The 15,820-nt window shown below is 40.7% G+C and overlaps 1 protein-coding gene across 1 annotated transcript in view; it reads left to right on the forward strand.

Annotated features, from left to right (window-relative positions):
* The window catches only part of LOC150083095 (uncharacterized), a 104,171-nt gene extending 95,213 nt beyond the window's left edge, over window positions 1-8,958 (forward strand). Inside the window, exons 9-10 of the mRNA XM_090377789.1 lie at window positions 734-859; window positions 5,273-8,958. Coding sequence (XP_090233915.1) covers window positions 734-859; window positions 5,273-7,927 — 2,781 coding nt within the window. The 3' untranslated portion in view covers window positions 7,928-8,958. The remainder of the gene's footprint in view (window positions 1-733; window positions 860-5,272) is intronic.
* The last annotated feature ends 6,862 nt before the right edge of the window (window positions 8,959-15,820 follow it).

Here is a 15,820-nt window from a genome sequence, read left to right on the forward strand (position 1 = left end):
CCTTGGATAAGGGAGCTTATGGAAAGTTTATTTTTGAGAAATGAAGTGAAATTGTAATATTTACTGATTTTAATTCATTTTTTCTGTGTTGATCTTACACTTACCGACCAAAAAATTGGAACTTTTTGCAGTTGGCATCAACAGACAATTAAATGCAAGTTATTCAAACGTAGGAAACCCATTTTCGAAAATCAGTTATTCGGTTAGTTTTTTTTTTTTTTTCTGTTATTGTGATAAAAATTTTAAAAATAACGTATCACTTCGGGCACAGTTTAATGATATAATTGAATAATTTTAGAAAAATAAATTTGTTAACAGTGTTATTTAGGAGGTATTGACCTCTTGCTATAGCATTATAGAGCAATTTCAGAGATTGCATCCGATAATAGATTACTTTCCTCTAATAAAGAAAGCTCGAAACTATATTTGGACGTCACAAATAATGCTAACTAATATTACGTGGTCAGGTTTTTTTTTTTTTTGTTTGTTTTTTTTGAAGCTTCCACAAATGTTTCCGTGGAGAAATGTTCGACTTTAATCAGGACTCTGAACGAGTATTTCTTCATTAGGGTTACCCAATAAAATTGATATAAATTTAAACAAATCTAATTTAACGTTATATGTATATTAATTCAATAAATGACTAAATCAATATATGAATACAATATAAATAAAATTTAATTGCTTTTATGACCTGTTAAACAGATACTATTAGAATTAAAATTTCTTGCAGATATGCCAAAGAGTTAAAGATGAAAGGTGGGATGTCGAAGCGCCTTATCCGAAATTATTAGGACCATATGCATATAAAGGAAATCAATGGGTTGGGTTTGACGACCAGGAAATGATTATTGAAAAGGTCTGTAAAAATTATACGTAACCTCTTTATATTACTATTATTATTGATATTTTTATATCTTTATAGAATTCTGAATAAAATTCATTTTCGACGTTCATCCGAAAAGGTAGGCAGTAATGATACAACTAACGGCTGTACAGAAAAATAGAGTGGGACAGTAAAACAGAATGTCTTATAAGGGACGATTTTCACTTTCCAAATATTGACTGAAACTTAAGTTGGCTACAGTGGTCTCAGAGTTTTTTTTTTTTTTTACATTCTATACAGTGGGACTGACGGATGATGTTACCATCAGCAAATTCTAAATGGGAAGTGTTCAAGGAATTAATCTTGGAAGCTACTAGGCTTTTCATACCAACTACGAAATACTGTTCAAGGTTTAGGCCTAAATGGATGTCAGATGACCTAATGAGACTCGTGGCAGAGAAGAAAAATTCATGAGACGCATATAAATTATTAGGAGACACAGAAGCTTATGGTAGATATAAATTAGTCTGTAATCAAGTCACAAAGGAGGTCAGGCAAGCGAAGGCAGATTATGAGAAACCTTTGGCAAAGGATGGAAATAAAAACAGCAAAGACTTTCTTTGCTTATTTAAACACTAGAAGGAAGGGATGAATGAAATTACTCCACTCGATATCAGTGATTTGATTGTTGATGATCCTGCTCAGGTTGTTGACAAACTGATTGAGTATTTTGCATCTACATTCACACATAGGGAATTCTGTAAGGAAGTGGAGGACAGAAGCTTACTAAACTCTAGCGGGGAACTAAATGATTTTGTAATAACTGAGAGCAGAATGGAGGAGAAATTGTTGAAGTTAAACATAAGAAAGGCACCTGGGGGTGGATGGGATCTATTCAATTTATATTAAAGAAGGCGGCAAAGAAAGTAAGCAAACCCTTAGCCATAATTGTGAGAGCTTCCTTAGACTCATGGAGATTCCCAGGGACTGGAGATGTGAAAATGTATCCCCAATTCACAAAGGGGGATCAAAGAGTGACACGAATAATTATGGACGTGTTAGTTTAACTTCTGTTCTAAGGAAAATAATGGAACCACTGATAAAAGGAGTAATGCATGATAATAAATTTTCTGTTTATACTCCGGCACGACAACCATGTCAGTAGAGTTTACAATAAATCGTCAATACAAATATTTATCGTATTTAGTAGTCACGGGCTTGAACCCCGGTCCACTCAAGGAACGCGTGCTATGCACTCTCGCTCCTGACCACTGGGCTACGTCAGGTCTAATCTAAGCAAGGCCGAGTTATACTTCAAACATAGCATGGGTTTGTTAAGGAGAAATCTTATTTGACCAATGTGATTGGTTACTACAATGTGGTCACAAAGGAACTGGATGCAAAAAATAAATTTGATATCATATGTTTGGATTTCTGGAAAGCTTTTCATACTGTTGCATATAAAATGCTGCTATACAAATTGGAACTGTTGTTGTTATTGAGTTTTTAGTTGCATCAGCGACTAAGGCCATATTGCTACATGTATATTGTCCGTAAATTGCATGTGTTCTGAGGTCGATTTTTTTTTTGCTGGCTGAAAAAAAAAAAAACCCGAATTTCTAGGAGAAAAAAACCATGCTACCTTCGCCTGAAATCGACTAACTCAGCCACGTTGTGACAAAAGGCCCATAAAAATTCATCACGTCATCGACAGGACTCGAACTCTGGTCTTTTCCACCCGTTGTGGGGAGGACGGCGATCCTACCAACTGTGCTGTCCACGGGGAAACAAATTGGCACAAAATGTGGTATTAAGGGCAGGTTGCTGCTATGGATAAAAGGATGGTTGTGTGTGAGAAGACAGAAAGTGAGAGAGAGAGAGTGATCAATGGACATTGCTCTTTATGGACTAATGTTATTAGTGGAGTCCCCCAAGTTTCGGTATGGGGCCTATTGTTGTTTTCTTTATTTATCGGTGATATTGATTAAGTTATATCAGGCTTTTTGTCCAATTTTTCAGGTGATACAAAAGGTTAGCAGGGTGGTTAATGACAGTGTCCTACGGCAACGGGATCTAAAAATGTTAAGCAGATTGGCTGAGAAATGGCAATTGAAGTTTAACATTGATAAACGCAAAGTATTGCATATGGGTAGCAGTAACCCCACAGTAACGTACCAACTGTATAGTATACTCAGGGTAGTGTAAAATGAGAAAGACCTGGAGGTAATTGTGCAGTCAGATATGAAGTTCTCTGAGCAATGCAGACAGGTTGCCAAGACAGTTCATGGGGGCTTGTCAATGATATACAAAAATTCTGCTAGTAGGGATTTGGAGGTGATTATCGCCTTGTATAAGGCAATTGTCAAGCGACATCTTAAGTACTGCTTACAGGTCTGGAGGCCTCATTTTAGGAAGGTTGTGGAACTGCTGGAATGAGTATAGAGAAGGGCAACGAGATTGGTGAGAATAACAAAGGGGGGGGGGGCTCTTACCAAAAAAAGGCTTCAGTTCTGCAAATTGCAGCGTCTGTAGACTAAGCATGCAAGGTGATCTGATTGAGGTGTTTAAGGCTTTGAATGGATTGAGCAAGCTCAGTGCTGATTGGATTCTTCCTCTTGCTTGGAAGTTTGTCTTTAGCCAACGGGTGGTTGATTGTTGGAACAAACTTCCATCTGTTGTTGTGGAAGTTGATAGTTTAAATAAATTCAAGAAAGAACTAGACAAACTATTGGAGCAATGATTAGGTAAAATGGGAGGTGCTGTTTTTTTTTTTTTTTTTTTTTTTTTTGGCTGAAGCTGTATAAGCTTGCTTTCTTGCGTCGTTTGCTACTACCAATGTTAATGTAATTTGTATGAATAAAATTATCATTAGTATTATAATTTAGCATTACCTTATAATTTGTAAAAATTATAAAAAATATAGCAGAACGTCATATGAATAGAAGCACATATCTTCTCTTTTGTTTTTTGTTACTTCACGCTGTACATCTTTGTTAACGTTTAGCGACTAAACAAAAATGGCTGCCCTACTGAAGAGCCCAGTTATCCGATTTCAGTATGACCGAAGTACAAGACCACGGAAATTCATCAGCATCTGTCAGCTGTGTCTGGTCCAAACAGTCATGTCTAAGAAACAAATCATTTTGGTGCAGTCGGTTCAAGCAAGGTCAAACCATCCTTCAAGACTTTCCCTTAACAAACCCATGCTGTGTCTGAATTATTACTGCAGTCTTGTCTAGATGATCCTTCAATGCTTCTTTAAATTTCTTGCTAATATAATATTATTTTGAAGCATGAATTTTTCTCTAGTCCATATTTTTCTGGGAGCTGCAGTTCAAGTGTTGAAAAAGCCACGGTTTTGTCATGTATGATATATGTGTGAGTGTGCAAGATGTGGTTCATCTCCAAGGATGGTCATACCATCCTTGGAGATGAACCACAGTTATTACGGCGTTAATGATTACTACTAAGATGGGAGAAAAATGAGCCAGCGAAACATCGGTTTTGGGAAAAATATATCAATAATGTAATAACTAGTAATTTGAAGAAAAATTCCGTTCCGTTAGTATTTTTTGGTTTAAAAGAACTAATAAATCGATTAACCATATCATTAGTAACGGTTCTGAAGAAAGAATGTGCCATGAAAATGAATTAATCAAGGAAGTATTAAAGTCAAAGGCGGTTGTTCTGCTCGAAAGAAATTAGAAAAAGACATCCTTATTATCTACCAGGTGGTTTTTTTTTTTTTTTTTTTACTATGAAACTGAGAATTGAGTTCTTCGTAATTACTCCATTTTTATAATTATTAAAAAAGATCCGAAGGTGACAAATAAATAGCTTTACTTTTTAAATTTTTACAACGTTTCCGTTTATTAAAAACCTTTTGTTTTACTGTGAACAGCATTAAAAGGAGAAATTACTGCCAGAGGCGAGATATTGATAGAAAGAAATAAAGGCTAACGACGTAGAAAACTATTCATTGCACAAGTTGTAGGTAAAGAAGACAAATTACATAAAAATAGAAAACCTATATGTATCGTAATACGTAATGATACAATATTTTAATGGAAAAGTTCAAGAAAACGATGGTCAAAACGATGATAGTATTAGAAATTATAAATGCGGCTGAGTGACTGAAACGTTTATATATGATCTTCCTATTTGCTGTCAGCAAGGTTAAAACTTCACAAAGATATACTGTATATTATTATTTAGATAAAATTATTAATTCAGATAACTATTAAGAACTTTTAAATATACCATGGAGTAGTGTATGTCCTTTGTTAATCAATTTCGCTTTAGTAGCGGTAATAAAGTTTATTTTCCTATTAAGCTAAACCGGGTTACTTATCAATGAAATGTGCCGTGTAACATTTTATTTAAAATAATTATTAAGTTTCGCTTCTTTGGATCGCTTTAATTAATTCTCATGCCATTATCTTTCAGACTCGCTACATCCTGGACCGTGGTTTAGGTGGCGCCATGGTATGGACTCTAGATAACGATGATTTTCGAGGAATTTGCACTGGGGAACAAAGTCCTCTGGTGAACACTCTCCGCACGGCACTCTTCTCAAATGTCATCGAAGGCAGCTCAAGCCGTCGATCAGTTGCTCGATCAGTGGCTTCGGACCTCGATGGGAAGCCGTATGCCTCGCCCTTGCCCGTACAGTTTGATGACGAGGAGAGCAGTGTTGCTGCAGTGGCTGCCACTCCACGTCGACGAACAAGTCTTAGACGTCTCGCAGCTCGAAACCGCACCTCATCTGCTCAGCGCCCAACAGGAAACCTACAAACTCCTGCACCGCCTCCCACCCCTGACCCTGGTCCCGCATTTGAATGTCCCGATGAAGGATTTTATAATAATCCCAAAGACTGTCGGAAGTATTTTTGGTGCTTAGACAGCGGCCCTGCAAACCTGGGCATCGTGCCACACGCTTTTACCTGCCCCTCTGGCCTGTACTTCAATTCCAATATGGAAGCCTGCGACTATCCAGAAAATGTGGTCTGTACGTCAAAGCCTCCGCCAGAAAATCTGCCACCGCCTGCCAGACCACCACCCCAGCTAGCTCGTGCACGTAGTCGCATTGCAGCTACAACAGGTCCAACAGATGGTGTTCCCGTTACTACCGCATTTCCGAGCGTCTCTTCTTCCAAACCTGCAGCACCTATAAGTGTCGTCGATGAAGTGAGCAACGCCCTGACAAATTATCAAACGCCCAATCGAACTCCGGGAGGAAGTGAAAACATAGCAGAGCTGTTGCGACTTCTACAATCAATTGGAGGAGTAGAACGTCTTCAAAGCATACTAGGATCACAGGATAGCGATAAAGAAAATTCCCGTCAAGACGCAACCACTCAGACTTACCAAGTTCCTAAGATACAAACCATTACGGATTACGAGACTCCAGTTCGGACTACAGAGACTACCCAAACTACAGAATTACCTGTAACAAGCATTTCCACAACCCCTGTTCCTAAACGCACTTCCCACACTTCCACAACCCCTGTTCCTAAACGCACTTCCCACACTCGTCGTCAGCCTTACTCACCAGATCCATATCGACCTGCCACGCTGGAAGATGCTAAACCAACAGCATCCCAGGAAACAATACAACAACAGCAGCAGCAGGTTCCAAGAAGACCCCAATTTGTAACTCCTCCTGCCGAACTTTTCCAGTATGTGCAGCCTGACAGATCACGAGCAACGGCCACAGAAGGGACACCAGTTCAGAGTGCACCAGACTACCCTTTTGTATATCATACACCTGACCGATCCCGAGAGGATGACGCTACTGGATCGCCAACAACAAACCAAGATCCTCTCAGAGGAAGCGATGATCCAAAATCGTCATTTGCATATCAAACTCCCGATCGTGCCACTGTAACGAATTCTCCAACTCCTGATATAATCACAGTTGCAAATCAGCCTGCTGAAAAACATCAGACAAATGACGATGATCAGAATGTGCAGCGTGCCCCTGTTCGTGTGCAGGTAGGTCGAGTTGTCCGTGTCCAAAATGGTGAAGGTGGACGACGCAGGACCAGAGTAAGAGTGAGACCAGTTGCAGCTGGAACAAGAGTGACTGAATCTGGGTATGGCGGACGGACTGTCGGAGATAGCCAAATAGTGCAAGATGTGATTGAAGATGCAGCGCCTTTGGCAACTCCCTTACCCGTGACTGTTTTAGTCACAAATGGTGGAGGCGGTGGTGGACGGGTGGGAGTTCGCAGACGTCCGGTTTTTGCCAATGGTTATGAGAATGCGCCTTCATCTGGAGTACGTCTCGTCGCTCGGCCCCGTAGACCCGATGCAGTTCGACAACAAGAATTAAATGGACAGGGCAAAGGTCCTCAGCAATATGATTACGTAGCAGTTCGGAGGATACCAATTGCTGCAGCTTCACCTCTTGATGAAGCATCTACATTAATATTAGAAACAACCACAACACGACCAACAACAACAACCTACCAGTCTACTGCACCGACGACAATAACTTTTACACCAACCACAGAGTTGTTCACAACGAGGTCGTCTATTCGTCGATACAGACCAGGATATCAACCGCCCATATTCCAGCCACCCCGTCCTTTGGACGAAGATGATGTAGATGACGATTATCCTTCTGAGAATGAAGCAGAAATTCCTGAGGTTGAAACAACGCCTCCAGTTACTGAAATCACAACCACCTCTACATCCCGCCCTCGGAGGAGGAAAACAACAACCACCACCACCACCACGACTACGACTCGAAGACCCTCCACAACCACACAACGACCAAGTCGCCGTCCTACTGCAACTACAACTCAGAGACCAAGAGTCCGTCAGACTACTCCCAAACCTCGATCTTCTGGAGTAGAAGATGACGAAGATAGTTTACCACTGGTGATCAGATCCGACAATGATGTCGATTGCTTCAAAAGGGGAGTTTACCGGCACCCCGATGAGTGTGGGAAATTCGTGGTCTGTGCACCCTCTTCACGCTATAGTGCATCACTTCGTGGCCGTGTTCTTCATTGTCCTGCTGGTCAGATCTTTCTTGAAGACATCGGAAGATGCATGCGTGGAGACCGGGAAAAGTGCGTGTCATCAAAGAAGTGAAAAACTGTGGCAATGAATAAAATGACGTTTTACCTTCAGTGTAGCGAGTCAAGAAGGAATAACAAGAACGTCTCAGGATATTCGAATAGTGTGCTGGTCAAATGAAACGTTAGTTCCTTGAGAAAACAGATAGGTAAATCTTCCTGAAAGAACAAAGAGTGGTGTAGAGGAAGCACACTGACTCCATGAGCACGAAGCAAAGTTAAACAAGCCATTGGTCGTGAAGTAAATGTCATTGCCAATAATTCTGTACTACAACTTGCGCTCCAACCAGTTTACGTGAAGTGACGTGGTGTGTGCGCGTAAGAGCTTCGAATCAAATGCTTAGTCATATTTCCCATAAGAAGGGAGTTTTGGGATAGAACGGGTTAGGATTGCCTGTCATATTAACAGTTGGTAGCTTCTGCAAAGGAGCAAGCAACCATTGGTAGAAATATCAAAACCTGAAACATAAATATTAGTACCTAAACACTACAGAAATTCACATATCAGGCATGTAGAACGCCACGAATTCGACTAGCAGATCCTTAGTGGAAAGAACCAGCAAACAACTAATGAAATTTTCCACTTAGTCTTCCATTTTACATGTCATATCAATGCTTGTGCAAACTCTATCTTCTTTTCTGTACCGTACTTAGAAATGAAGTTTTATTTAAATTGTAATTTAAGTTTTAATTGATATCCATAAAAGAATATCACTAATCTTACAAGTTGTTTCGAATGCTGGTGTAATTGGAAAAACTTTCTTAGTTGTTGGTATTTCTTAAAACAGACACAATAGATAAAAAAAGAATGAATGCTTTATTTAGAAATTAATAATTAAATTTCAAAAGGGGAATCGAGCCATCTCTGTGTGGATCATGGTTTTTGTTATTCTAATGTAGAACAGCTTTCTATGATATGTATGATTAACGCCAGAGAATTATGTGATTGTATTCGGGAGGTGGTATGCAAGCCTGTACTGTTGTTTTTCATGCGATTTGATGATGGGCTTGGAAATACTGCAGTCCGATAATTTAACTTAATTGACAAAAAAACAAAAGGAAAGAAAAAGCCCACAAAGTTTTAAATATTCTGATATAGAATATATTGTAGAAACGTGGATATGTATGATGTATATACAATATATTAGTATAATTGCATGATACAGTGTAGTTTTATTATTTTTATGAATTACAAAGAAAAGAATGAAGTACATGTATACCTCTGCTCCCTTCTTCACTTCTATAAGAATTTATTTACGACAGAATTGCATTTGCTACTTCTTATTGAGCATCCCATAAAACGATAGCCAAAATAGTAAACTGACCTATCTGTAGTCCCGGATTGAACATGTCATGAGATCTAGGGAACTAATCGTGCTGTTTCGGGCTGGATAATAAACGTAAAACAAACACGCGAATCATAACATAAGTAGGTGGAGCAATGAGGAGGAATTTACATTTCGTTCAAACCCATGACATATTGTTAAAGAAAATAACGGCCATGACACAGTTTCATTAGTAATGCTGTAAATACTGAATTACAGAATGAACAAAATTTATAAATATGAGAACGTATCTTCGAATACAGTTATGGTTTTTGACATTTATCACCTGGAATCTGTAATTTCTTCAGAATCAAGGTCTGCAAAGACTCAACTACGGTATTGTGCTTCGTACTTTTTAATTTCGGAACAACGACTACAGGATTTACATTGCGCAGGTCAGTAAGCGCCTTCTTTGGTGGTGGCTAAAGTTTAGAGGGGTGGGAGAAAAAAAAAAAAAACATTTGTGTGTTGTTGGTTTCGTCGAATGATTCAAGAAGCTAATTTCTCAACTTCATGTAGAGGGTTACTTTTTGTAAGAGTCTGCTTCGGTAAGTTTATATGTATTCTGCAATATAATTCTTCCCCTTCCTTATTGCTGCAATTTTCAGGTCTGTGAAGACAAACCATTATTTTGATTGTACTGGTTCCGTCAAATTTAAAGTTCCTGTCATAAACTGAATTGAAATAATGCAGCTTTAAAAAGGTTATTGGTAGAAATTTAAACGGTTCAGAAAGATACATGATTTGAAAACATGAACCACACAAAAGAAACAGCAACTGCGATATCTTGCAAACTTTTACTCTGCCAACCCAAAGGCGCGCCTTGCATTTGGGTTGGCGGGGTGAATTTTCTTTAATTTCTTATTACTGTCTTAAAATGTAGTGGCGGCTTTTAAGCATGATCAAGGCAAGTTTCTGGCTGGAGATTTGGTAGGTAAAAATGTAAATCACAATAAAGTGAAACAAGTGATTTTATATTTAACAAAACCATACTTTTATATAAAAAAATATAATAATTAAATGTCTAAGCTATATTGCCGTACAACATTTATAAATAATAGATGATTATTCTGCCATAGTGTTTCAAAATGCAAAAGTAATCTCGCGCTCTTGTCTTGGTAGGAGTTTGTGCGAACTAATGTCTGCACTCCATATGAGAAAAAGGGACAGAGGAAAAGTTGGGTGCGTGGGGTAGGCAGACCGACGTCATTCTTATTCAGAAAGGCTCGGTAATGTAAGTCAATATTCAAGAATTTAGTTAAAGAATACAGAATTTCTCCTTTCATGATATACTCGCTTCATAATTCATAATATCACAAAATCGCTTAAACAAACAGTTCTTGAAAAATAAAGCGTGGTCTTTCCCCACACTTTTGACACAGTGCAGAAGAGCGAAACTATCCAGAATGTCAGTGTATCGCATGTCATTCATTGTTCTACGAACGACAACGAGGATCCAAACCAAGAGAAATTTCCCTAGAAGGTGAAGCACCTCTGTCCATCTTCACAATTGTGCCGATACACTCTATTAAATAATGTTCTCCGAACATCCGCCAAACCCAAGCACGGACATCAGATTGGAGAACCGTGATTCGTCACTCCAAAACGCAGCTTTCCACGTTTCAGAGTCCAATCGCGATTGGTTGTGCAGAAAGCAAGTCAACGCTGTGAATTGTGCTCTGATGCTTAATTTGAGTGCTGCAGCTCTTCTGCAAAATGCGATGCGATGCAGCCCCCTGCGTATCATTCTCTAATATCACTTTCTGCGACCACCTTGAAGTCCAAGTTTAATCTGAGTGCCCTTCGGTCTCTACCCGTTAATTTTCGTAGTCTGTCCGAACGTTTACCAGCTGAAGTAGCACCACGACGTTTCCCTTTGGTGATTACGTCAGCCACAATTGATCTAGGGTAGAGATGGCTAGCGAACCAATGGCAAGCGTGACACATACAGGAAAATAAGCGGGCACGCGGCCACTATAAAAGAAATCAAGTTATTTTTTATTTGAGGACAAGTTTGTTTTATGGTCTATTGCCACACTGGCGGTGAAAATAGCAAATATAATATGCGCAAAATTACAAAGCAACAAAGTTCTCATTAGAAAATTTCAGCATTGTTACATTTTTTATAATGCCATGTAGGGACGTACACAACCTTACAAATTAACAATAGGGAGTACTTACTAATTTTATTCAGTTTTTTTTTATTGCGCAGGAAAATTGTTATATGTATTTTTGTTTCAGTTGTTTTGAGACGGAGCGCGGATAAGGTTCGCCATCGTTGGTCTAGGCCTAGGGTGCTGTAGAGTTTTTGCAGTGGCAATAGTGCCACTTGTCACTCTTTTTGAGAAGCCTTGGTTCGAATCATGGCGATGGCTGGAGGAATATCTAAAGTCCTCTTCAGTCGAGGCTGTGGCTAGTCGATCTCAGGAGGAGGAAGTATGGTTTCCTCCAGTGAATAATTCAGGGCTTTTCAGCGCGCGCACATACAGATCGACCCGTGAACATCTTATGCACTTATGCTATGTTTGCATAAGTACATCTTATGCACTTATGCAGACATAGCACACAGTTGCGCAACGTGGTCTAATTATACTAATGTGCATAAGACCTAGCAACACACACGCACCGAAGCGAGGCGACAGGGAGCGATTTCCCCAGGCATAAAGTGATTTGGGGCGCCCGGAATCTCAGTTTTTTCCCCCCAATAAAACTATCATATTCAGTACTAAGTGGTTACTCGATGGGATGACACCTTCTTTTGTTTGTACAGCTTTTACTGACAGTGTAAAAAGTGTACAAACAAAAGGTGTTTCAGTTGATTCATGAGAGCGCTAATATCAGGCACTATGCCTAGCAAATCAATTAATGGTTTTGAAATTTCTAAATTCATTATTGTATGGTATGAAATTTTATTTCAAGTATTGTGATAAGATGATGCAAAATCCGACAGTAGATGTCACATATATAATGTGTTTTCTTAACAGTTGCTTTGAGACATTGTCTTCGTTTAGAAACAACGAATTTATTTCAAGGTCCTGTTAACAGTGCGAGGGATTACAGAATCTCTGAATGCTGATTTTGTTTAAGAAACCTGCATGAAACCGTAGACCAGGAGTCCCAAAACTTTTAAAGAAGCGCGCTACATATGAACTTTTGGAATATTTGGTGTGCCGAAGAATATTCCTAATTACTGAAAACTGCATTCTCTGCATAACTTTAATATTATACCGAGAAACAAATTTTATACCTACCCTGTATATCTACAGATTCAAAAATAAATCGATGGATATGTAATACAAAATATACCAGTTTGTTTATATCAAATTTTAATTATTACTTATTTATTGTATTAATCACAAAAATACAGTTAGTAATACAACAAAAGGACGACCGAACTAGCCAGGTGGGTAAAGTTGTCAAGTGTGTTTAGGGTCTAACGGCACCAGGGGTTTCCCCCATCTCCGCGTTGCTTTCATTGTGGGTAAACCAGTTCGCTGGGAAATGCCAAAGATTTAAAAGTGTATGGATATTTTATGTGTAGTGTCATGTACCGTTGTTCATCTGGTCGTTTAGCCGCTGGACCCCTACTGAGGCCCAACGTTGCCCCACTTTCGCCCCGTGGAGGCAGACCAGGAAACACCAGTAGACTAAGATTTACTCTGGAAGGTCCTGCTGCTTAATTTCCTGAGATTTCGGTGGCAAGGACCTAACAACCCAAAGGTAAGTGTAAGTGTAAGTGTATTTAGGGTCAAACGGCACAAGGGGTTCCCCCCATCTCCGCGTAGTTTACATTGTGGGTGAACCAGTTGACTGGAAAAGCCAGAGATTTAAAAGTGTATGGACTTTGTATATGTGTGATGCCTTGTACCGTTGTTCATCTGGTCATTTAGCCGCTGGGCCCCTACTGAGGCCCAACGTTGCCCCACTTACGCCCCGTGGAGGCAGACCAGGAACCCAGTAGTCTGTTTCACTCTGGCAGGTCCTGCCACTTAATTTCCTGAGATTTCGGCGGCTAGGACCTTAAAAAAAAAAAAAAAAAAAAAAAAGAGACAGAAACGCGTCGACGTAGGGGTAGAATCGCTTAGTTTTGCTAGGCCAAGTTATGGGCGTAAGGTAATTTAGATATGTTAAGTTTTTGGGTAGGGCTTTCGCTAGCTTATAGATAGAGAGGGGGGGAGGCAGAAGGCTGGGGGGAGAAAGACAGAAATATGGGGCCAATAGAGTAGGTAGCCCCAGTTTTCAGTGGGACATGCCCATGTCCCACCAGAGTAGAAGATATAGGGTGGAGAGGAGAGGAGGACGAAAATGTCCCCCCTCCCCCCAGGGAAGTAGGTTTAAAGGTGAAGGAGGCTAGAGTGCCCTCTTCAGATCGCCATATGGCTATTGGCAGCTATTGTTTCAAGTTTCTTTATTCATGGGGCAAGCTCTGTCCTTGTGCTTGTGACCCTCATCTTTAGTTGCAGCCTTTACATTGTGCTGGCTGGTGTCTCAATAGTGGTACTTGATGTCAGTCATTGTAGATGGTGATTAATGTCCTTCTCCTGATGAAGAGGTCTTGTGCGAACTGGGATAATGCTCTATATTCATCCTCAGTATCTATGAAATGGGATTCCAATCCTTTTGGTAGGTATCTTATTTTTGTTATAAGTACTCCTCTGAGGTCTTCATATTGTGGGCACTCGTACACTATGTGATTCCAGCTTTCTGTCTCCCCGCACGTACAGTTTGGGTCCTCAGTGAGTCCGAATCCGTGCAGCTTCTCATTGTAGGGTCCGTGTCCTGTTATTAGAGATGTCAAATGGTATCCTGGGAAGTACCAGGTCGGCTGTTTTGGGTAGATTTTCTGGAGGTCAGGTAGATATCTTCTGGTTATCTCACCCTTGGTGGTCTCCGTCCATCTTCTCTGCCATAATTTTAGCAGGTGGTTCTGTAATCTAGTTTTTTCCGTTTTTAGGTTGTTCGCTGGGTCAGTTGTGTAGTCCAGATGTGTGGCCGCCACTCCCCTGGATAGCAAGTATAGCAGACCTGTGCGAACGACCTCCAGGTCCAAAGGAAGCGCTCCAGCGAGTACCTGTAGTGCTGGAGTACTCACTGTACTACACGCACGCGTCGTAGTTAAGAGTATGGTCCTTTGGATCATGTCCAGAATTCTTCTATTCACTGCCAGTGCAGTTTTTGGGAACCAAATTGCTGAGGCGTAAGTAATTGCTGGGAGAAACGTTGTCCTGTAATATAGCGTCAGGGCTCTTTTTTTGAGTCCCCAATCTTTCCTAGTAACTCTGGCTACCAGTGCAGAATAGCTCCTGATTTTTTTTCTTATGTACTTTAGGTGCAGCTGGAACGAGAGGTTGTTGTCCAGTACCACGCCTAGGTACTTAAGTTGGTTTACAAACTTAATGGTGACATTGTTAATTTTTATTTGCGGTGGTCGTCGCAATTGCAGGGTTCCTTTAAGCAGGATTGAAGAGGTCTTTGTGGGTGAAATTGTTAGCTGGTGTTTTGCGGCCCATTGCTGGAGTTGCTGCAGTGCTTGGTTTGCGTGGGTTTCCAACTGGGCCCGGGAATCCGCTCCCACGGTCAATATCAGATCATCAGCGAATGCTTGTGTCCTGACGGGTCCCAGATCCATCACTAAGAACTCATCTAACACCATATTCCACAGGAGTGGTCCCAGCACTGACCCCTGCGGACAGCCTCTGTGTACTTCTCTTGTGACCTTATGGTATTCTACATTGATCTCCACTCTTCTATGGGATAAATAGTTTTCCATGACCTTGAATAGGTTTGTTGGCACCCGTGCCTCCCTCAACCTCGCCAGGACGCTTGGCCACCAAAGTGAGTCAAACGCCCCAGCAAAGTCAACCGAGATGAGAAGCAGGTACTTGTTTCTACATTCTTGTACCGTCCTGAGTAGGTTTCCCAGTGCGTCCACTGTCGAGGTCCCTGGCTTGAAGCCATACTGATTAGCGGCATGGAGTCCAGCTTTTCCGTAGTGAGCAATTATTCTTCTGTGAAGTAGTCTTTCGAATACTTTACTTACCACCGAGAGCAGTGCGATGGGTCGATATGCATCTGGGCTTTCTGGGTTTTTTTGGGGTTTTTTTGGAATTAGTTTTAAGTTGGCCGTTTTCCATGCCTTTGGAAAGTGGCCGGCTTCCAGGCATCTGTTGTATAGGGTGAGCAATAGGTACGGTGCGTATTCAACAGTTTTCTTTAAGATTTCCGGCTCAATCATGTCGAGACCTGGGCATTTCTTGCTTCTTACTCGACTAGCTGCCACGCTGAGCTCGTCATTGGTAAAGGGGGGCTCCATTGCCTGATTGGTGTAACTGGCATTGCTCTCGCATATTTCTCTCTGTGCTGTTAGTATCGGCATCGCTGGTTTCTGGTAGATTGTGTCCAGTATATTGTCCATCGACTGCTCCCAGGTCGTGGTAAGGTTTCCCTGCCGGGTCCTGGTTGTGGCATTCACCTCCCCTCTGGGCATTTTGTTGGTGGTTACCTTATAGACTAGGCCCCAGGGGTTAGTGTTTCCTTCTGTGGATACTAAGAGCTCCCAAGAGCGTCTTTTGCTCTTCTTAATG

This window comes from Mastigoproctus giganteus, chromosome 7 (genome assembly GCF_048544385.1).
Source record: "Mastigoproctus giganteus isolate SK-2022 chromosome 7, ASM4854438v1, whole genome shotgun sequence".
Lineage (NCBI taxonomy): Eukaryota > Metazoa > Arthropoda > Arachnida > Uropygi > Thelyphonidae > Mastigoproctus > Mastigoproctus giganteus.